The sequence below is a fragment of the Pipra filicauda genome, unplaced genomic scaffold, assembly GCF_003945595.2.
Source record: "Pipra filicauda isolate LSUMZ 115617 unplaced genomic scaffold, ASM394559v2 scaffold405_size854913_pilon, whole genome shotgun sequence".
Taxonomy (NCBI): Eukaryota; Metazoa; Chordata; class Aves; order Passeriformes; family Pipridae; genus Pipra; species Pipra filicauda.
This window is the reverse complement of record NW_024104538.1, coordinates 17,545-40,933: the sequence shown is the minus strand read 5'-3', so window position 1 is coordinate 40,933 and position 23,389 is coordinate 17,545. Positions and strand designations below refer to the sequence as shown.

General features: G+C 38.8%; 1 protein-coding gene across 1 annotated transcript in view; it reads left to right on the top strand.

The window, feature by feature from the left end:
* The window catches only part of KCNK5 (potassium two pore domain channel subfamily K member 5), a 35,242-nt gene extending 12,670 nt beyond the window's left edge, over positions 1-22,572 (top strand). Inside the window, exons 2-5 of the mRNA XM_027745819.2 lie at positions 13,697-13,808; positions 15,073-15,239; positions 16,346-16,514; positions 17,350-22,572. Of these exons, the coding sequence (XP_027601620.1) occupies positions 13,697-13,808; positions 15,073-15,239; positions 16,346-16,514; positions 17,350-18,164 (1,263 nt within the window). The 3' untranslated portion in view covers positions 18,165-22,572. The remainder of the gene's footprint in view (positions 1-13,696; positions 13,809-15,072; positions 15,240-16,345; positions 16,515-17,349) is intronic.
* Positions 22,573-23,389: the final 817 nt, after the last annotated feature.

The following is a 23,389-nucleotide window of genomic DNA, read 5'->3' as shown; positions in this document are numbered from 1 at the left end:
AGAATTAATTAATTCTCTCATCACAATAGTTTACCCCTACTCTTCTTTTTTTTACAAATGTGATCTAGGAGGTCACTAATCAAGCACGCTGTTAACTAGGGTTGGTACAGAGGGAAAGCTTTAATCATTCAATTGTAATGGTTCAATTTGCCAAAACCCCTCAAAATTCATCATGTAGCAAGCTTACAATTAACTGCTCAGTTTCTGATCAAATAATAGCTTTAAGTTCTCTTAAGGGCCTGATTGCATGTATGATTTCATGATATAGAAAGAGCAACAAATATTTCCAAAGACCTGACTACTCACAGTTTTTCTGTCAAGTCACGTGAGTAATGCTGGCTTGGCCTCAAACTTGCCTTGGTGAAGAAGAAGGGGCACGTGCTTGCAACCCTGTTTGGGCTGACCATCCTTCTGTGGCTTTATTCTTGAATTTACTGTGTGAAAAATGAAGTTTCAAACTTGGGGCATTCTTTTCAGGAAAGGTAGTTTGGGAAAGCAATGGGGAGTTTCCATGAGGATGGAGAAAAATGCAAAACACGGAACTTATTGCAGACCATGAAATCAATAAGCATTATCCAAATCACATCTGGGCAGAGTACAGCAGGTTTCCACAAACACACATGTACACAATGTGAGGACTTTTTAGAAAACACATATGTGTGTTTTGACTGAAAATGTCTTAAACTGCCTATTTTTAAAACACTGTTTTGTAAAATAGAGGCTTACGATAGAAAACTGTAAAGATAAATGTAACTCTTGCTTTGCTTGTTACAAAACAAAAGAACAAGTGGTTTGGGTTGGAAGGATCCTTAAAGATCATCTACTTCCAACCCCCCTGCCATGGACAGGGACACCTTCCACTACACCAGGTTGCTCAGATTAGCGTTCTGTTTCCATAGCTCTTATGTTATGTCTGTAGCTGTAGACATAACACCCATCTGTAAACCTTCAGTAGAATAGCACTTTGTACAAGTAAGGAGTGCAAATTATCATTACAAAATCACTAATCTTGACTTGTCCTTCTTTTAAATGAAGCCTTAAGATAATGCTTCACAAAGTCAGTAGGGAAACGTGTCCACTTTGTAGAACCACTCATATACTCAGTAAAGGAAATTATATGTATCCTGTATTGCTCAAACCTTATTTAAAGACCTTTTTAAACTTGTTAGAAGTCTTCAGGAAGAAATATAAATTAAGCTGGTGCTGCAAAAGTGTTGGCATTCTATTTATCAGTAGAATTGTTTCTTTACCAGTAATCTGTTTTACTCTTTACCATTTATCTCTTGCATACTCTGCATCATGTTCATTCTTGAGGAAGAGCTCCTCCATGTCTTTGAACAGAGCCACAGAAAATGGAGAAAGTGTTTGCCCTTTCTCAGTACATCTGTCTGAAGAACTCCTCTCTTACTAAGAGGATTTTACTGTAGGACAAAAATACGCTCCCCAGTGCATTATAATAGTAATAAGAGTTTGAGATCCAAAATCTTACCTTTAACACCACATTGCAGAAATATTTACATAAGTTAAACCAATCACTGTTAATCTGGATCTTGGTTTAGGCAGGGAGGTTCCATATACACTACCATGCGGAATGCTTTGACTAACAATTACTGCATAGTTGAGAACCTGATTTAATTTGCATCTTAATTTCACTCATATTTTTTTTTTAATGTTTTGTTTATTCTTGTACCAAACTGGGTTTTAGTTTAAATGACTTTTATTTGTGATCTGGCGCTCTAGTTTCTGATACAGTGCAAAAGAGAGCAATGCTGTCTTCTCTCACTCTTTATTTATTTTTTCAATATAAATTGCTTATCTTTCTTCTCTAAATAAAATTGATGACAAAACCTATATTGCTCTCAAGGGCAATGAAGCCCAGTTTCAAGATGCAGAAGTTCTGGAACTCTCCTCTTATTTCAGGTTAATTGAAGGAGAGATTGTGTTCGTATCATAGACTGAAGTAGGAAATTAAAGAAACTAGATAACTTTTAAACTGTATTTTGCTAGCCTGCTCTCGTCAAAGGATGTAGTTGAACTAAGTCAGATGGTTCTCTTCTATGGGCAGGCACTTTGTTGTTAAATCAACGGCAAGAATTTCCTGTAACCCTTTCCTGGAACTACTGTTTTTCTGTTAATTTTCAGATATTGCAGAAGCTGGGAAGCTAGGAGGGTTAAGTTTGATCCCCACCCATTTGTTTGTCCCACAGGAGATAATCTGCTAGTTTTGTCAATGGGAATTATTTCCCAGGATGTTTTCTACTGACTTTAAAGCTCTCAGCCTTTGCTCTCCATGCCAAGTACACCAAAAAAAAAGTGCACTTGCATCTTGAGAAGCATCATGTCCTCAGGAATTCTCTCTTGGTAAGGTTTATTACTCAGCTGTATCTTTCCATGTAAAACTCAAACATAACAATACATTTTGTGAAGCCTGTGTTCACCTTGGAGGAAATGAAAACGTGGTGGTGCTAGTGACTAGTGCTGATTGAGCAGGTAATCTTGCAGTACATTAATGCAATACTAAGACACTGTTTCTCTAAGTAGAAGCAACCCTAAGGACTTGCTGTAGCAAGTGATCAGCATTTACATCTATATGAATTACTAAAATGTTCAGCACATGAATGTCTGGTTTTAATTGGGAGGGCGTGGAGTGTGTGCAGGGGAAAGTGAGAGAGAAAAAATATTCAATATATTGAATGCCGGCACTGTTGAATCCCCAAGATTTTTATCCTCAAGTTGTATGTATCCTGTTTCATCCTGCTCATGCTTTGTCTAATTTTGATCATCTTTCCAAGCAGGGAATAGCTGGCAGAATTATTTACCTTCTCTGTTTCCAAAAAATAATGTGGAATTAATTTGTCAGTAAACTCACCGATTGTTTCCACTGGACTGTGTCCTGAAGCCTCCATTCTCATAAATATTAGGCATAATTAAATTTTTATGAGTCTTTCAGGTTCAAGCAAGTATAAAGATGGTTCTTTACATCTCTTCTAAATTAATGATTTATTGCATGGCCTTCAGATAACAAGCTAAAACCAAGGTAGAGCATGTATTTTCTAATTTGCATGTAAAAACCTTTCCCCTCTTCTTGTCTCTGTCTGATAAGACCTATTTCTGGATAATAAATTGAGATTGTGTTTGCAGAGTATGATTTGTGCTGCCCTATATGGGTTAATTAACAGATTGCCTTTCCAAAGGATCACTTAATCTGGTTAAATTATAATCAAAAAACAAGAAAACAGATGAGCACTTGAAAGCATGAAATTGCAAATGTTTCTGTCTGTGACAAATGCGTGTTCTCTACCTTTATTCATTTTGCCAACTAGGAAGCATATAGAGTAAGAGAACACAGAGGCAAGAAGATAGGCTTGTGCCTGTAGCGCTGTCTTTAGTGAGACTGTCCTTTCATGTTAAATCGATTATTTCCTCTCTTCCTTGGGTTGTGAGTGACAGCAGTTATGGATTAATTAAGCTCAGTGCTTGGTCCCTGTTACAAATTTATCGTTTTTAGCATTGTTCCCACGCACACATCGCAGTTGCAAAAGGGTAAAACGAAACTCAGGAAAAAAACCTGAAATGCCCAGACTTAGATTTAAGATGTCATTCCGTTCCTTTCGAGACTCCGTCCACTGAAGAACTTTCTCAATTGTTTAACATGTGTGATTTGTGGTGTGTTAAAACAGTGATGTCAGAGAGAGGGTGAAAAAGTGCTATCATCACTGCTTGGGAGAAGATGGGGGACAACTCTTTTCCACTTGGTGTAACAGTTAAAAAGAAGGTCTCTTCTTCAAAGTCAGGACAGATTTTTAAGGCACTAGCCCAATAAAGATAGGGGAGCTGTGACAGTATTTATTTACAATAGAATTCCATCCAAACACAAGTGCTTTTGAAAAAGTTCACCCACACACATTTTTGGAAGGTCATGGAGTCTGTACGCAGTAGTACACTGTGGTGGGTTGACCCTGGCTGTGTGCCAGGCACCCACCAAAGCTGCTCTATTGCTCCCCTCTGCAACTGGACAGGGGAGAGAAAATATAGCAAAATGTTCATGAGTTGAGATAAGGACAGGGAGAGATCACTTACTAAGTACCATCAAGGGCAAAACACACTCAACTTGGGGATATTAATTAAATTTATTACTAGATGTTAAAAACACCTTCCCTCTACTGCTCCCTCCTTCCCAGGTTCTACCCCCTCCCCCAAGCGGTGCAGGGAGACAGGGAATGGGGGTTACGATCAGTTCATCTCAGATTGTTTTTGGTGCTGCTCAGGGAGAGGAGTTTTTTCCCCTGCTCCAGCGTGGGGTCCCTCCTACGGGAGATAGTCCTGCACGAAATTCTCCAACGTGAGTCCATCCCACAGGCAACAGTTCTTCATGACTGTTCCAGTTTGGGCCAGTTTTCCACAGGGTGCAGTACTTCGAGCACAGCCTGCTCCAGTGTGGGGCCCCCACAGGGCCACAAATCCTACCAGGAAAGCTGCTGTAGCATGGGCTCCTCTCTCCATGGGTACTCTGGTCCCTGTCAGGAGGCTGTTCCACCATAAGCTTCCCATAGGTTCACAGTCTCTTTTCATGCATCCACGTGCGCCCGCATGGGGTCCTGCACAGGCTGCAGGTGGATCTCTGCTCTAGCACTGACTGCTATGAGCTGCAGGGGCACAGCTGCTTCGCCATGGTCTGCATCATGAGCTGCAGGGGAACCTCTGGAGCACCTCCTCCTTCTCCTTGTCCACTGAATTTTGTATCTACATACTTGATTCCTCTCACATATTTTCACTCCTTTCTTTTTTGGCCACAATTAGTTCTGTGCAATAACTTTTTTTCCCTTAAATATATTCTTACAAAGGCATTGCCACCATTGGCTCAGCCTTGGCCAGTGGGGGGGTTCATCCTGGAGCTGTCTGGCATTGGATCTATCAGACATGGGGTAAGCTTCTGGCAGCTTCTCAAAGAAGCCACCACTGTAGCCCCACTCTTTACCATTACCTGTCCACACAAACTCAATACGTACACTAACCTATAGCAAGGATGTTGTTGTTTAAATCCTTTTTGTGCATGCAGGTTATTCTGGGATTGGGTAGTGTGAATTTTAAAAAGAACAGCTAACCTAATAGAACTTCAGGTGCAAATAGGAATTCGTTGGCTTATCCAACAAAGTCTTTTGCAGAGATATCTTGGAGCTTATGTTGAGTAGTTCCAGTTTGCTTTGGGATATGTCAGTGTTCTTTCTCAATTCTGAGCACCTAAATAAACCTCAGATGAAGCCGCCTCAGAATTATACTAAATAGTGAATATTTTAAAAGTGTAAAAGTGTCTGTGTAGGATTAAGATGTGAATGTTTTCTAGGCCCTCTTCAAATTCAGTCATGTCCTTTGAAGGATGTACACATGATTTTCTTTACAGCACAGTAATGTAGTTATTTAGTCAAGAGTATTTTCCATCTGCTGAAGACCACTTCTGTGTATCTCTGTGTTTGGTAGTATCGTCTTAAGTGTGTTTGGTGCTGTGATCTTCAGGTGTTCTTACTAGACAGCCTGTTCTGTGCTGGCTAATCAGTAAATTAAAAGGGATCTGGAGCTCTAATCTACAGTTTTCTTCATAGCATGTACTTAATTACTTTCATTGGAATCTGGTTTCAAAGTCCAGTTTCCCACTCTGTGATTTCTCCATCTAATAAAACTAATAAGGCTGCTTAAAAAAAAAAAGTGCTGGGCACATCGAAGTCTAGGAACAGGAATTTCCCCATTACTTAAAAAAAATAATTGAGAAATCAAGACCAAGAAACACGTAAAAATCCCTTATTGGATTATTGGGTATTTTTTACAACCCTGATTGCTGTGTTCTAAATTAACAGCCACAAATGATGTCTGGTTTTCTGTCCTGTCATATCACAAAACTATGCAAAGTGAAAACCAGGCATGTATTTACATGCATTCCTTAAATATCAGGCTTAGATGCAGGGACAGATTTGTATGAAGTGGCATGTGCTGGAGGCTCAATTAGGTAAGAAAAATTAGGTTAGGTGGAGGTCCAAGTTGCTCACAGACCAAAGTGAAGCATAATGAAGGGGAAGCAATAGAGTTCCTTGGTTCCGTAATTCATTTATGCATTGAGAAGCACTGCTGCATGAAGAGAATGAAACACTAAGGAGTTGGATGGGTAAATGAAGAATCAGCAAGATTAGCTAAGCTTTCTCTGCAGAGCAAGTTCAGTCTTGTTTTATAATCTTTTGGATAAACTGTGGTATATACAGTGCATTTGACCTCTACATATACCTTTCTTATTTTGCATGCTGTAAGATACTAGTGGATCATTTAAAGTCACTTTTAGCAAATTTAAATAACTTTTATAATTCCTTGATTAAAAAAAACCCCAACCAAACAAGAAACACTGGTATGTTGAAGCAGTTAAAAAAAAGAGTAAGGGAGACCTTCTTTAAGTTCTCCTTTTTCCAAAGACTGTGGAAAAGTGACAGGATAACATTCTATTTGCTGTATCAGTAGGAACCATCTCACTCTGGATTAAATCTTGCTATTGCTGGAAAAAACATCCCATGATGTATGTGAATCCTTATTTTGCCAGGACTTTCTTTCCCCAAGTGGGAATTTTTCAAAAGTTTGTTCTTTGATAGGAACTGTGTTTTGAGACTAAACTATTGATTGAAAAATGCAAAATATGTATTTACTTGCTATAGCAGTTGCACTGCATTTATTAAGTGGTTGGTTATGACAGCAAGGGGAAAACTTGTACCCTACTATTTGTAGTTGATCTATGTAGGAATGTAAACACAGGGACTAACACTTGCTTTCCAGGGTTTGTTTTTAATTTTTCTATTTCAATTCAAAGATAAGGGAGAAGGAATCATGTATACTCATATTGATCTTCAGCTTTTTGGGTAATCTTCATGTATGCTTTTGGTTATGTTTGTTATTTACATCTGTCAACACCAAACATGAAGCTGGGGGAGTTTTTATTCTTTTAGAAGTGAAAGTTAGCGTTATTCCCTCAATTACCACTTCTTATTTTTTACTTCAGTTTCAACTTTGGCCCTGTGGTGGGTGGCTACTAGCCATGACCCCATTGTGCTGTTAGAAATAAGCTGTTTCTGCCTAGGATTTTGTTTGTTAAAACAGACTGTACGCAAGTTCTAGGATTGTCAAGTCTTGAGGAACCTAACAACTCTTAGTATAGGCCAGCTGGGGATTCACTTGATCTGGAATCAGACTTATGTAGTCAACTGCTGTCCTCCTCACTTAATGTGGATTTCATTAATTCGCTCCATCCTTCTCTAATGCAGGTGCTGCTGACTCATATCCTGCACCTCTTGCCCCAACCACCTTCCAGCTCAACTCTCCGCGTAGGTCAGTAAAGGACAGTAAAACTTTCACAGGTTAGCAAGACACAAGGGTGTTGCCTGTCAGACCGAGACAATGTGGTTCACTTGTCTTATTTTTCTTTCTCAAAAAAGGTCGCAAACCATTCCCCAGAGAAGTGGAGTAGGAAATCCAGGACTCAGCTAAAAGACTTCTTTTTACATCTGGCATGGTTCTTGTCCTGACAAACATGAAATTCAGGCTGTGAACACAGATAATGCTGAGAGGGAAATGAAAGGTCAGCTATCCTAAGTCCTGCTGGTTTACATAGTCCTGTAGACTGTCAAGTGGCTGAGGCAGCCTCAAAGGCTTGTTCTCTTGGCCCTGTGTGCTGGCCCTGGTCATATGCCGGTGTGATTCAGTCAACTGGGAACTCCTGAGTCCAAGTGAGCAGTCAGGATAAGTCTATCATTACACTAGAGATGGGAGTGAAAAAGATGGCAGGAACCAGAACTGTTTGCTTTTCTGGTGACTGAGCTCACTGGTAGGGGAGGATAGTTACTAGCATAGTTTCCTGAGAACTGTTGCCTTGAGCAGATTACATACTAAATGTACCAGGTGACAAGGGGCTGGCAAAAGAATGGGAGTCCAAATAGGGTGCTGCTGTTTTGTATTGTGGATTCTGGGGGTTTTTATATTCTAATCCCTAAAGATTTTTCTTTTTTCCTCTCCAAGGAGCGATAAGCTTCCATTTCTCTGTGCACAGACACGTGTATAGCAGCCATCCTAAAGATGACATTGGAATAGCTGATATTTCTGCTGCCTTGATGAAATCATTTAACCGTTATGTGTATTCTCTTGACTTCCTGCAACTCTGCCACGTTGTGTTTCTGGCTACCAAAGTGAGCATCGTGGCATAGCAAGGTTTTCTTAGCAATACTGCATCTGTCTTTGGAATTTAGGTTGAGAAAAAAGGCTTGGAAGAACTCAAACAGGAAATTTTAATAAAACATTACACATATAGACCTCATATATCTTGACATGAAAAGTAATTGGGGGGAAAAAGTTTTCTACTCATTGGTAAAACCATTAGTTGCATAGTTGGCTTTGCTTTCCCCTTCCTTACTCAAACTCCAAGCTGCCAAGATATTTCAAGGAGGAAAATACATTCTCTGATGGGCAGTATCTTCCATTCAGCTGGGATGTTGTGGTGCAGAGTGAAAGCCAGTTGCCTTCCATATCTATGTTTTTTGTTTGTTTGTTTTCTCTTTCTCTGACTACAACTCAAAACAATAGATTATGGCATTTAGTATTATATTAAATATGTAATTTGTTGCTTAACAACTAGACATACAAACTTACTCCATAGATGAGCTATGACGACTGTCAGGCAGGATTAATATATTCCTAGTTTGACTGAATCTATTACTTGATCTAGCTATAAAGACTTTGCCTGTGGAGCAAAGGAGCTTCTGCTCCTTTGAATATGCAAGCAGACGTCAAAGTGCAATATGCCAACAGGGCAGGAAATTTCTGGCTGTGGCCACTGTGCTGCATGTCTGCATAATGAGTCTGAGAAAGTTGTTCTGTCAGTCGAACTGTGACCACCCACTGACAGTTTTCCTTCAAAAGGGGTACTGATTGAGGGGATTTCTTTTCTCTTTATGTGTATGTAATCAATCCTGAAACAATATATTATCTAGGTAAGCGGAACTTTTTAATGTGTCTCTGACCTGGCAGTCTTAACATGTGACTCAAGTTTTTTATTACTGGAAAGATAAGTATTAGCAATTAAATATGTTTTGATTGCATTTAAAAATATGATTATTATAAACAGCTAACTGCTACTGTAACTTCAGGCTGGAGCCAAAAGAACTAGGTAACTGCAAAAATCCACGTGGGACAAGTAAAAGGCTGTGCAATTTGCATGGCATGGATTTTAATTGTTTATGTATTTTTAAATAACATAAACTGTTCATACAACTGCTTGTACCACTTCACCTATCTGTTTTGCCCTGCTGCTACTAGATTTAGTTAAAACTGAAATCTGCTTAAAGATGAACAGCAGTATATGACTTTCATCTGATAGTATAAATTTAAACTTTTTTACCCTGGACAATTTTATTATGATTGGCTAAGTTGTCAGTATTGTATGTACCCGTGATTAGATAACTACTGCCTGGTTTCTTCAAACTGTATAAAAGATTCAGGTGTTAATGTGAAAAGAGATTGCTGCTGAAGTTTTTATTCCTTACAGGAAAGTCTCTAAAGGACTTGGTAGATTTGCAATTCTCAGTGGTTTTCTGCACATTAAATCTTTACATTCTTGATAAAAGAACTTGAAAAAGAAGCAAAATTACTCTATGTTATTTCAGAGTCAGAATTGAGGACAAAGCCTAGGAGTTCTGACAGGATGCATCAGTTATTGCTTTAATGGACCCTGCTTTTGGATGTAGCAGCCAGCTGTGATTGTCCATTACATGGTAATCTTGTTGAGGGTAGAATGAAAGCCACTGGTTCTCATTTCAGGCTTAATAGTTCGATTACATCTCCTTTCTTTACAGAGAAACAGCATTTCAAAAGAGAATTGTTCATACCACTGGGAGAATCTTAAAACTGCCATTAGACTTATATGTAAGATCTTTAGGGAATGCTTTGAACAACATGGGAGGCTTTAGCCTCTTCAAAAGATACCTGTCACTGCACAATATCTGGTTGTTCTTCCTAACAGGGTGCCTGTAGGGCAGGATCTGTTGGTCTAGTTTATATAGAACCTGTTTATTGTCTCATGTCTTTAGTCTGGTGTATCTATCTGGCCATATGTATCCCAAAGTCCTTTGTCTTTCCTATTGTTTATTGTTATCAGACCCAGCTATTCCTTACACTAAAACATCAAAGATTTCATGCCAAATATTAAATTATTCCTACTTGTTATGCAGAACCTGTATCACAGCTTTCTTGCACTCCTTAACTCTTAGGATAAAATCACTAATGGTGTGTGACCTATATGAGTCAAGGCTTCTCCTTGCTATTTTCAAATTTGTTTTAAGAACTTTTCAGCTCTATTGTTACTCATACAGAGGGGATTCAAATGGCACGTGCCCACAGCATCTGAGGTAAATTCTTCTCCTTTGCTCAAGGTAGAGGGGATTTAACAACTATTTCTTGTGAATTTGATCATCAGAGGGTTGATAAAAAAGTCACCAAACCCAGGAAACAAGGCTTTATTGGAGCAGTGCCTGGAGGTTGTAGTGGGGAAGTACCTTGCAAATGGAGCATATTGTCTGCTTGATTATATTCAAATTACGTCCCCTTTTCTACTTGTGTTAATGTAATCAGAAGATGTAGTTGTTTCATATGTGTTAAATCTCTGTCTGCGATTACAAGTCTGTTTAACTTTCAACAGTAACACCAGAGTCTCTAGAACTTTTTACCCTTCTTCCTTTGCCAAAATGCAGAATTGAAGTAGTGGGGAGTGAGGGAGAAGAGTGGGTTTAATTCCTGTGAGGTGAAAGTCATTTAACAGAAAGTAAAGTCCTGCCTTTATCAGTATGAGCTTTCATGAGGTGAGATCTAAAGTTATGTATAAATTCTGAATTAGTAAACTATTTTCAACTTTTGCATTTGGGCATGCTTGAGGAGATTTGCCAAGCAAAAAAACCCATGTTTGTTGTTCCGTTGTATAGTGTCCACTCACATTGTTTGTTGGAGCCAAAATATTTAATTATTTCAGTATGGGCAAAAGTTGTGCTGCTTGGAAAGCAGCTATGTACTTCCCACTACACCAAAGCTAACTATGCATGTTTTGTGACCATCTTTGTTCCTCCGGCTGGGTTGCATGAGGCTTATTGTTGAGGCTTATTGCAGGCATAAAGTAACTTAAAAGACTGGACTATAGGTCATAGATAATTGTGTGCTAATAGCCGATAGCTGCATGTAAATAGGGACAGGAAGACGGTGGCAGCTTTGTCTGGAGAATTATCTGTGGTTCTCTATACAGAGAGTTTGTATAACTTGGAGAGCTGTCCATCTCTCCCCCAAAATGTTAGCTGCTTGGGTGTGCAGGGCCTCTGAGTGCTGCTCAGTCCAGCAGCTTCTTCCCCTCAGATCTGGGCCCCCTTCACACCTCCAGACCTCAGATGCTGGCAGATTTTAACACAACTGTGTGTGCTGGGAAACTGAGCTCATTAGATCAGACCGAAGGTGGAGTAATGCGGTGAGATAATGGCCCTGTGACAATGGAAACAGATACTTCACTGTGTCTCTTATGAGATCAGTTGCTCTGTGAGAAAACAACAACTGAAAAAAACCCCAAAAAATCCAACTGCGCTTACGGAATGGAAAATGACTGGAGAACTGGTGTTTGGTATAACGTTTAGGCAGTGGAAGAAGTCAAGCCATCTTTTCGAGGATAATAGGTAACAGATTGTGTTTGTGAGATATTTTGGATGTCATTTGGGACTTTTAGGAAGTTCATCTGCAGACCATAGCAGAAATGAGTGATGTTACTTTAATTGGTCTCTATTCAGATGAACTCTTGTGATCCACTGTAACTGCACAAGTTTTTGTTTTTGTTTTTTTTTTTGGAAGGGGGGTGGCATTTTATGTTTAGTTGCCTGCTCTCAACTTGCCTGTTTTAGAGCTAGTTCTCATTTGTACTCCACTTTGTTATGATAAATGAGTGCCTTGGTGAGAACTCTGTCCTTTTCTATCCCGAGCCTGTAGGCTTTGGAAAGACGCTGTATGCACTTTGAGTTTGCCAGGAGAAAAAAAATGTAGTTCTGTACTGTCGTTCACTTTCAATGCTTCTCCTTTTATCTTCTATAACAGCTTGTGTTTTGAAAGTGCATTTTTAATTACATTGTTTGCATCTTGTATATGCACAATACATTCATTCGAGGGTATTTTTCTTACAGTAGGAGGATGGTGATATGTAATAAGTCTGAAGAATAATTAAAACCTGTGTTAACTTGTGTATGTTTTCAGCAATGATTGAACTTTGTGTTGAATCTCTGCTGGGTCCAAGATCAGATCTTAATCAAGTCGAAAGGAAGGAAGGGGTGAGGGGGAAGGAAGAGCTGGTTGTAGTTACATCTGTAAGTTCTTGGCAGTTTAAGATAAATGTCACCTGTCATGTTTTTGTGTGTTTTTTTTTAAAGTACATTGCCTCCAATTTTTTAGGTGTTTGCTCAAGATAGTTTTTGTGTATAACACTTACTGAGAGAGAAACAGGGAAAGTGCGATAATGTTATGAATCAACATTTGGAGGTATCTTCACCCCTCCTGTATATGGATGGAGCCTCAGAGTTCTGTTCAGTGTTTACACTGAAGGGAAAAAAGCAGAGTAACCCGGGAAGGCTTTAACTGCATCATGATGTGGCAGAGTAAAGATTTAAATAACTGGAGATTTCCAGGAGAGAATATGGTAAATCGTTTCTTTTCTTTTACCTCGGAGAGGTAGAAATGCATGCCAGAATCGTCCAGATGCATGGTTTGAATCTGAAACTTTCACTTTCTGCACTAAATAGTAATTGCTTTTTTATCAATTCGTTTTCTACAGTTTAGTTTTAGAAAAGGGGGGGAAGCTGGTTCTTCCAAGTCCCTTCCTACAAAAGGTGAAGGCGGTTAAGTATTCTTGAGCACCTGAAGACCGGAGCAGCTGTTAAAAAATTGACTTGCAGAACCTGTGGAAATGCTAATGACCTCACTTACTTCCCTGAAACATTATTAACGAGTGCTTTGCATTCATCATGGCCTACTATATTCAAACTTGAGATGAGAAAAGGGCTGATTCAAGGACAATGATTGGAATCCTATTGCATAATATGCTTTGAGAAGGTGTTAATTTCTCTGTCTTTGAAAAGTACGGTTTTACTGTTGGCTTGTAGATGGTTTGACTTTGCCAGAGACAGCAGGTGAATTAACATTCGAATCCTTCGCCAAGGATTCTCTGATATCCTGCTCATACCCAGGTCAAGCTGAGGCATGTAACAAGTGTTTTGAAATGGATAGTAGTTCTGAAGATGTCCCTAAAATTAAACCAAATTCAAGATCTGCACTGGAGGTTAAATGCTAGTTCAGTTTGGAAGAGTATATTTGGTCTCTGGAAGACATCCATTTGGTTTAATCTTATAAATCAAGTAAAAGTTTATCTAATTAAAACTCCCTATTTAAATGTCAGAGCACTTGCATTACTTTTTCTTGTGTGAAGCAAGTTTTTAGTATTTCATAAAATTATTTTTAGTGAATACACTAGACTTGCCTTCACAAAAAACTTGATTATTTTTCAAAGTATGAACAAAGGGTGAAAACCTGAGAGGGACAAACATTTCTTTTTTAGGCTGCCAGCATTTTCCAAGATTGACTGTAAACTGTTTCCTTACAGATTGTGTCAGATGCTGCTGGAGAGGGCGTTGCCATCACTGGGAACAATACTTTCAACAACTGGAATTGGCCTAACGCTGTGATCTTTGCTGCTACTGTAATCACTACAATCGGTAAGTATTTACCATGTCAACTTTGCTAACTGTTGCCTAAAGTACGGGTTCACCTGCAGATTCATATAAGGAAAAAATGAGTTTTTTGACACTCTCTCCATAGGCATACAGAAAAGTGTGCCTTTCCAATAAGTAAGGAATTTAAGGTGCTGTTGGGGGTGACTGGTGTCATTCCAGTTGCATTGATTCATGCACTCAAATTTCCAAACCATAAAATCCCAAAACAAAAGCATAACAAAGCATTCCATTAAACTAATGCCTAAAGCAAGTGCATATGAGGTTTTTGTACAGCAGTCCCGTTACACAGATGAATCCTCTGAAGCTACTGGATTATCAGTGTTCCTGGCTTGCAGAACAATCTAGACTTTTTAACCGTCTCTTAAAAGAAGGTGAAGCAGAAGAACTGCTGTCTTTTAAATATCACTATTGATTTGTGCTTGTAAAACCCTCTGCACTGAAAGAATTCTTCTTGCTACACCTACAATGCAAAAAAAAAAAAAAAAAAGGAATGCAAAATAGCCAGACAAGGCTAGATGTATACACAAATAGAAGTCTTACTGTTTTCTTTATTATTTGAAACTCACAATACCCAGCTTATAATATAACTTATAACAAAACGTTGAAGAATAACACACCTAAATAAGAAAGCTCTGGCAGAAGTTCATAAAATATGCTGCTGATTTTAGAGCCTGAGTCTGTAATGCCCTGTTGGGTTCTGTGACCAGCAAAGAACTAAATTCAGTTGACATACCTTGCACTTCCTTTCTTTGCACTTAACTCACAAGCTCTTCCCCTGCCAAGGTACCAGGTGGTCACAAGTTAAATTTATAGTGGATCTTTCACATGGAAGCTAGCTTCAGACTGAATTTTGAATTTTTATTCTATAAAATTGAATCAATCAAGTTTTTAACAGTGCTGCTTAAGGTTGGGGGATCATATTAGAAGTTTTAAGGTGAGGTTTATTTCATATTTATTCCATCTTGTCAAGAAAATGATGCACAAAATCTAGGAAACACTTGAAGTGCAGTAACCCTCTCAGCTTGCATTAATGGAATATATGTTTGCTAGAGTAGAACTGGAAGGCATCTAGACTCAGAAGATCAGCATCTGGAGTAAACTAAACACCTTATAGGTGAAATAAGGAGCTAGGTGAAATAAGGAGCGTCTGATACAACAGGAGCCCAAATAATGTTTTGTGCTTAGGTAGAATTGCCTTGAATTCTCTTCAACAAGAACAGACCGAGCACATACTTATCTCTTTTAGGTTATGGAAATGTTTCTCCAAAGACACCCTCTGGGCGTCTCTTCTGCATATTTTATGGGCTTTTTGGAGTTCCTCTCTGCTTGACGTGGATCAGTGCTCTGGGGAAGTTCTTTGGAGGACGTGCCAAGAGGCTGGGCCAGTTTCTGACGAAAAGAGGAGTGAGCCTGGTAAAGCTCTTAGTTGTTTACCCTTGAACTATGTGGTTTTGATGCATGAATTAAGCTTACATTTCTTAAGTTACCTGCTCATCTTGTAAATGAACACTTGCTCAAATATGAATTTTCCCAAATGGTGTTGAATAGAAATAACTGAAAGGGGGGTTGGGTCTGATGAGTTAGTTTTGCAAGAAGTTTTGGCAAATGAAGTCTCATAGAAACCTTTAGTACTAACTAAATGTATCTCCTTACATTAGAAACCTTTAGGACAAATGTAGGTGAGGCTTCATTTCACAGACATTTCAATCAAGCCCCTTGGGCACAGAATTAAGCTGTCCTGCTTTGTTCCCACCTGCCTGTATGCTAGCATGAGTACTTCCTGCTGTGCAGTGAACCAGCTGGAAAATAACAGTTTCGTTCTGAGTTACTGGCCTGTGGGTTTTTTGTTTGTGGCATTTTGTTGGTTTTTTTTGGTGGAGGTTTGTTTTTTTTTTTCCTCTCCCTCCTGCATTCTGAGTGAGTTCCCAGTTCTAACTTTATGCAGAAATGGGAGGCAACGCGGGGGCATAGTGCCTGGAGGACAGTGGGACTGGTTTGGGTCCTGGGTTTAGGAACAGAGCAAGAACTGAGAGGCAAGTACAAGAAACAGTAGTGAAATGCATGTGTACGTGCAGGTTTGTACAGAAGTTGCGTGAGTGGCAAAGGGAAGGACGCAGAAGTAGGAGAGAAGCATCTTAAAAACATTTCTGATCTTCTGTATTCGAATGAATAAAAGGAAAGTTAGAGGTATTGACTGCTCTTTAGACTAGAGCACTATGTCCATATGCCATGCCTGTTTATAAAACATCAGGGACTCCTTAAACTTTACATGAGTGTGAAAGAAAGCTATGAGGAAATAATCCTTTTTGAGCAAGTAGTTATAAGAATAGGGAGTTCTGCCTGAAGGAAAAAAAAAAAGAAGGTGTGTTTACTTCAGTCACTTTTAGTGACTTTTAATTATGGTAGCTAAATGGTTAGCACAAAAATCTGAAATGTCCGGTACTGTCAGATAATTCTTGGTGCCACAGATGGGAAAAGAAAATTTTGAGACTGACTTTTTTTGTCTTTTTTCTTTACAGAGGAAAGCACAAATTACGTGCACAGCTATTTTCATTGTTTGGGGTGTCTTGGTCCATCTGGTTATTCCTCCATTTGTCTTTATGGTGACTGAAGGATGGAATTACATTGAAGGCCTCTATTTCTCATTCATCACTATCACCACCATAGGATTTGGAGATTTTGTTGCTGGTCAGTAATTGTATTTTATGTAGTATATTATTACATGCGTAGTGTGGCAATTCTTTTTGAAAACTCTAATTTGAAAAGATATTTTCTAAGCTTTTCCAGAACATTTTGCTGAATAGAACATTCAATTAGAGTTGGATACTGGTCCAATGGGCTAGATCTGGCTCTTCAGTCTTGGTGTAGATACCTAAGGCCTTTACTGGGCTAAGTCTGCAGCCAAGTTCTAGAGTTTGTAAGTCTTTCAGGTGCCCCAGGTCTGTATGTCAGGCAAAGAGCTATCCTATCCATCATGATAGTTATGCACCTTTGGATAGGATCCAGTATCCTAAGCAGGATGTGTAGGTACTGGGCAATGCAGCTGTTTAGAACTAGTCAATGGGAAATGCTGAGCATACTTGTGCCTCCCTCCTAAACCTTTTCTTTGTCTAAAATCCACTGCTTTGTCCCGGGCTTTGGAGGTGGTCCTTAAAAGTGAAAATTTGAATCGTTTTCCCAAGGTAGGTAAATATATACACACCACAGTGGCAGGGATAAGACTTGTAATTTTCAACCAGGAAAATGTTCGCTTTTCTAGTTTATAAGGAAAGGATAAATATGCTACCGGGGCTTTTTTGTTTGTCCAGTGGTCAGAATACATGTGGCCAAGGGATGTGGGAGATATGGGATTAACTTTTTCATTCAGAAAACTCTCAGATCCCCACTTGCTACCTCTGAGAGCAGTGTTCAAACAACTAGGCTCTATTAATGTGGAAGGGAGTAATTCTCAGGGTCATAACTTCAAAGGTTTATCAGCTGTGAGTCTTCTTTCAGTAATGTTTTTGGTTTTACTTCCTTATAGGTGTAAATCCAGATGCAAACTATCATGCCCTTTACAGATATTTTGTGGAGTTATGGATCTATCTGGGATTAGCTTGGCTTTCGCTCTTTGTTAACTGGAAGGTCAGTATGTTTGTGGAAGTCCACAAAGCAATCAAGAAACGGAGGAAAAAAAGAAAAGAGTCATTTGACAACCATCCTAGATCTAAAAAACCCCTTCAAATGGGTACCTCAAAGGATGTCAACATTTTCAGCTTTCTTTCAAAGAAGGAAGAGACCTACAATGATCTTATAAAGCAAATTGGGAAGAAGGCCCTGAAAACAAACAATGACAAAATGATTATAGTCGAAAATGCCAAACAAATGAATGCTAGTATAGATGTTCAGGTGACTTACACAAAGACAGAGTCATTTGAGTATGATGAGGCTTCCCTGGACATTCAAAATGGTCATGCACTGAGACCCCTGCATGATAAACGTATTGGAGACAGCCCTTTAGAAGGAACCATGTTCGTAAACCAGCTGGACAGGATTAGTGAAGAAGAAGGCGAAGTGTGGGATTCCAGAGACTATCGACCCTTAATATTTGAGAATGCCAATATAACATTTGTGAATGAAGATGATGATGAAGAGGAAGATATCTCAGATGATGAGGAAACATCAAAATCCTCCATGGATGATAATCTTGCAGAGGAATCCGAAACTGCAAAAAAACTGGTAAAATTCCCATCCTCAGATGAATCTACCTTTACCAATAATGAGCTAGAACTTTCTGTGCCTTATGAACAACTGATGAATGAATATAATACAGTAAGCAATGCGAAGGCTGCCACGTGAATCTTGTTTGACAGTGGTTTTTTGAAAGTGGTCAGTACATAAAGAACATATAGCAGAGCAAGGAGAAAAGTATGTTTTTACAGCTTCTCCTGTCTCTTTGAAAACAAAAGCAAGTCCCAAACTAAGAAACTCCAGCTTCCTTTTCCCATCATAAATTGGCTTCTGAGCCCATCAGCTTTGCTTTTCTGAAAAACTTGTAAAATAACAGTTGAATTTGGAGTCTCACTCCTTCTTGGGATTTTATGGTTCTTGAACAACGTAGGAAAAAAAGACTGGTTAATACACTGGACCTGCTCTGGGTTCATGCATTTCATTGAGGAATTGGTTTGGGAGTGTAACTATACTGTGGCACAGAGACTGTTTTGAGCATCAAATGTGTTCGGTTACTCCATTAACCTTTCACTTCTGAAAACCTGGACTTGAATCCTGCTTTGATCACAAATGAAATCAAAGGGGTTGCCTGGCTGTACTTAGCAAGAAACTTTCGATGGGGTAGCAGGACACACAGATCTGAACTGAGGTGTGCTGGCAGACTGAGAAGGAAGCTTCTGAAACACCTGTCTAGAATATGTCAGTGCTTCGCGAATTATAGTGAATTCTAATTTCATAAATAAAATATTAAAATGAAAAATTCGAAAGGAATGGATTGAGAAGGAGCCCTCTAACAAGGAAGAATCACCCTCTAACAAGGAAGAATCACCCTCTAACAAGGAAGAATCATCTAGGAGGAAGCTTACCAGCTGGGCTGCTAAACTGCACATCAACCCCAGAACTGTTAGTGTTAGACTGGAAAACTTATTGATCAAAGCATGTATGAGCACAAGCAGGATGCAATGAACTTTTTTAATGTTGAAAGTGTCCTTCCACTGTCCATTTCCTAAAGGAAATACTTGAATGAACCTTATACAGTATCTATGTACAGGTGAAGTTTTATTGACACTGTTTGTATTAGGAAAAAATCACCTTGGGAGGCACAGGTATTTTCCAAATGCCCTAATGCCTGTCAGAAGGGATCTGTAGCACTGCTGCTGATCTGTGCAGTGTGTTAGTCAGTATTGTTGTTTGATGTTCCTCCCTGCCTTGGTACTTCAGACTAGACTTGAATGGGAGATGATTTTTCAAACAGTTGATTACACTTCGCATCTTTGAGAGTTTTTTTAGAGTTTGACCTATGTGCATATACAATGGTTATTCTATCCCACTTTAAAGAAGGTTGGGCAATACCAAACCTTGGGCAAACTGAGATGTGATCAAGTGACTTCAGGCCATAAGGCCCTTTTTTTTAAAAGGAACTTTGACTCTAAGCTTCTGAAAGTATTATCTTTTGACTTGGAGATGGGCTATTCGTTAGGAGGAAATATGTCTGCTCATAGCATTTATACCCAAATTGTTTTGGCTCCAAAGAAAATTTTACGATGGTTTTATTTTTCTTTCTTTTTTCATATCTGTGCATTAACCCTGACAACTCTTCCAAACGAGGCTCTTGATTACATGTTGGCAAAAGGTACTGACTTTAGTTGTATCCAACATACTTGGAACAAAAAATAGCTAAGACCTTTGAACCTTAGCATGTTATGTTCTGCTGTTCTGTTTAGAGTATTTAAGTCATTCCAGTATGTCCGAAATTTTCCAAAAATCAGTGAACAGTTAAAAGTTGTCTCATTCTCATTTTCAGTGTAATGCTGGCAGACTAACTTAGCTCTGTAAGAAAAAAGCCTATGGAATCTTGCAATGCTAATCTTGAATTACTAGCTATTTCTGATAATTGCAAATGTCTGCATCTGGCCTCTTCAACAGAAGAAGGAGGATATGTGGGAAACTGGCACTTTGGTTGGATAGTGTTTTGATGGGAGGTTTTGAAGTCATCTACTGAGAAATGAGGGACTGTCATTACTAGTCTTTTTTTTTTTTTTCCTGGAATTTTCCACGTATACGACGTTTTTTTAAATAGAAAAGTGAACACAAGGCTAGGGCCAACTCTGTTATACTACAAAAATGTGGGATCAACATAATTGGATGTGGTAGTTAATCTGTAATTTATGATAATATTGCTGAAGAGAGAATTCTCTTTTGAAATCAAATTTTATTACATTAATGCAGTTTGGAGCAGGGGTGCTTGGATGTATTTACTTGTATCTGACAAGAAATAGGGAGAGGCCATATCAATAAGATTCTTATTTACTTCTGATAAGTTACCTTCATCCTCACTGTTTTAAAATGACTCCAAGCCCTTCAAGTATTTGTATATATCTGAAGGGTTGTGGTTGACAGCTATACCTTGTAACTGTAAGAAATGGTAGGTAAGACTACATGTGTGATGCACAGAATGCTTGTGTAGCAAGTCTAGCCTTCTCTTTTTTTTATATTTTTTGTTTTAAAAAGTGCATATTAACTTAAAAGGATATGAGAAAGCACTCCATATAGCTTTTGCTGTCCTCCAGCTTGTCTTCCATTATTGATGCAAAGATTAAAGTTTTAGTAACAATTAGAAAGCTACAGGACAATGAGGAGAGAAAAGAGTTGCTGAAAGTGCATGAAGTGGAAGAGCATAGTCCAATCTTCATTTAAAAAAAAAAAAAAAAGAAAAAATTCTCTTTAATACAGAAATAATAGAACCCAGACACTTGGCTGAGCTGCTTTCATTGGGAGGGGATGTTGCACACTGGAACCCAGACCGTTCTCCATAGCGAAGTGCACTTGTATGCCAGAGCTGAGAATAGATGGGATCTGTTTCATATTATCAAGCTAGATGTGGCTCTCTGGCCTTTCCCAGTGTAGTCAGCATAGACTATAAGTCAGCATAATAAGTATCATGGGATTTAATGTAATAGTTTAAATTTATTAAAACAAAGTACAATATTCCCACTTTTTTGGGGAAACATGATCACACCTCACAAAACTGTTCTCAAGATATCCCACCATGTGCCTTAATGTAATCGTAACACTGGGAAAAAATTCCTTTTTACACAGGGGCCAACACCATTGGTCTCATTAAGGCCTACTTGTTTCAGTGTTTTGGAGGGGTTTAGTTGGTGCATAGCTTTCACACTGGCTCTCTCCAAAAGTTGAACCATTCCCAGGGATTTTAAAATTATGGTGCCATCTCAGAACTGCCGAAGTGCTAAGCAAGACAGCTTTTTGCCTGCCTGTCTTCCATGTCTTGAGAAAAGCAGCTGCCTGGGGGATCTAAGTTAATGTCTTTCTGCCTTCAGATTAACGTGTAGTGACTTGAAGGGGTGTCCAGGCTGGGTTTTGATCTAATCAGCCTGAAAAGTGCCTCTGAGTGAATTCCTAGTGCTACTTGGTTATGTCTTGTAATTATTTCAATTATTTGGTCAATCTGGAAGGATTTTCTTTGGATGTCATTAAGATTTCATTTGGCTAACTAATAATATTAACACTTTTCTTGATGCTGTGGAGTTGGTTTTACAGGTGAAACAGGTCTCTTCCTGGAAAGAGAGGAAAGGGGGATTTAAAAAAAAAAAAGAGAACAAGCTTAAAAGCACGTGTAAGGAAGGGATGAATGGCAGTGGAAACTCTTCTTTTCTGCCTGTTGCCTACGAGTAGGTTGTGTTTCCAGTCACATCCTATGAAAGATGGATCCACTTACTAATTTTGCGAAGATGAGCCAGTAATTTAAATTTATTTTTTTTCAAAAATTAAAAAATCCTGAAATGTGACCACAGAAGTCTGTTCTTTTGTAAGAAGTCTGTTCTTACAAAAGACCTTTTAAGTGCTATAGACTGTGTGACCCCATCCTTCACGACATCATTGTGATCATTGTGACACTTCTTGGTTTTTTATAGTGTTATTGAAGCCTCTTTTTACCAGAAGGGCATCGTTTTCAGATACCTGTCTTGCATCAGGCAATCTAACACATCTGATACACTGGTACGAAATCACTGGGGAAATACAAAATTGGAGTGTTAAATTTTTCTGAACTAATGATTCGTGAATCTGTTGCTGGCAATGGATATCACAAAGCATGCAGAAGTAAAACCAGACTGATTACAGATCCATGGTTACACATTTGTATATGTTGGGATTTTATATTTCCTCCAGTTGATCTGGGAGAGTGTGTAGAGACAGACAAGCACCAATGATGAGGAGAGCAAAAAGCAGTATACAAGTCTGTTGACCTAAACAAAAGAACTCTGTTTTAGACTTGTAATTTTTGTGCCTTGTCGGATTCATTCCATTTGTGATGGACTTAACTTTTAAAAATCAGCTTGTCTTTCATATGGCTTTTGAAGTTTGTACAGTTCTGACTCTTATCACTCCATAATATGCCTGTCTGTCTGTTCTTTGTTGCTGATTGTCACTGGGATCACACTGTATGTAAATATTTGCTAAGTCTTTGTAAAATGTAATTTATTTTAATATTTTGCAATAAAAATTTTACAATTTATCCTCTGTGTCATGAGAAGAATGGTAATTGAGATTTCTTTTTACAACTACCTGCACTTGTAATGCACCTCACAAACGAGACTGGTCCTGGTCCAAAGAGCTGGAAGATAAGGAGCCAAAAAAGCTAGTTGTTTTATGCAAGCAGATGTCTGAACTTATATGGGGTATTTATGAGTTCAGTTCAATGGCATCTAGTCTTCAATTAGATACAGCATAGCAAAATATTATTTGATGTGGATTTTGGACAGCTGTTAAAAGATAAACTGAAGTTTATTTTGGGGGCTGTGTTTTATCAGGGGGCTGCTTGTAGAGAAGATGCACTGAGATGGGAAGTGTTAGAGTTAATCAATATTGCAATAAAATAAAATGGACATTTATGGCTGTGGTCTGAATCTTAGGCTAGAGCTATTAAAATATCTGAATAGCTGTTTATGAATTTTCACAAGATTTCTAGTAGCAGTGCTTACCATTTTGCAGGCTAGAAGTATTTGCAGTCCCTCAACTCCAGCAGTTTCCTTAAAACACATTGGAAAATAGCTAAATACCTGCTTTAACGGGCAGCAAAATTTGACTTTGTAATACCTATGATAGAAATGGAGCCATCTGAAGAAAGTGGGACAACCTCAGCCTGAGGAGGAAGAGACTGAACCTTAGCCTTTCAGCAACTGAGTTGAACATCGATGAAGCATGAGTTAGGAAAGTGGGGAGACCCATGGGCACAGGAGGGAAGGGTGGATGCTGTCTTGATTTGGGTAAGGATAGCCGATTTCTACCCTTTCCTCCAGCCCCACAACAGAGGCACAATGAAGGAGGAAGAG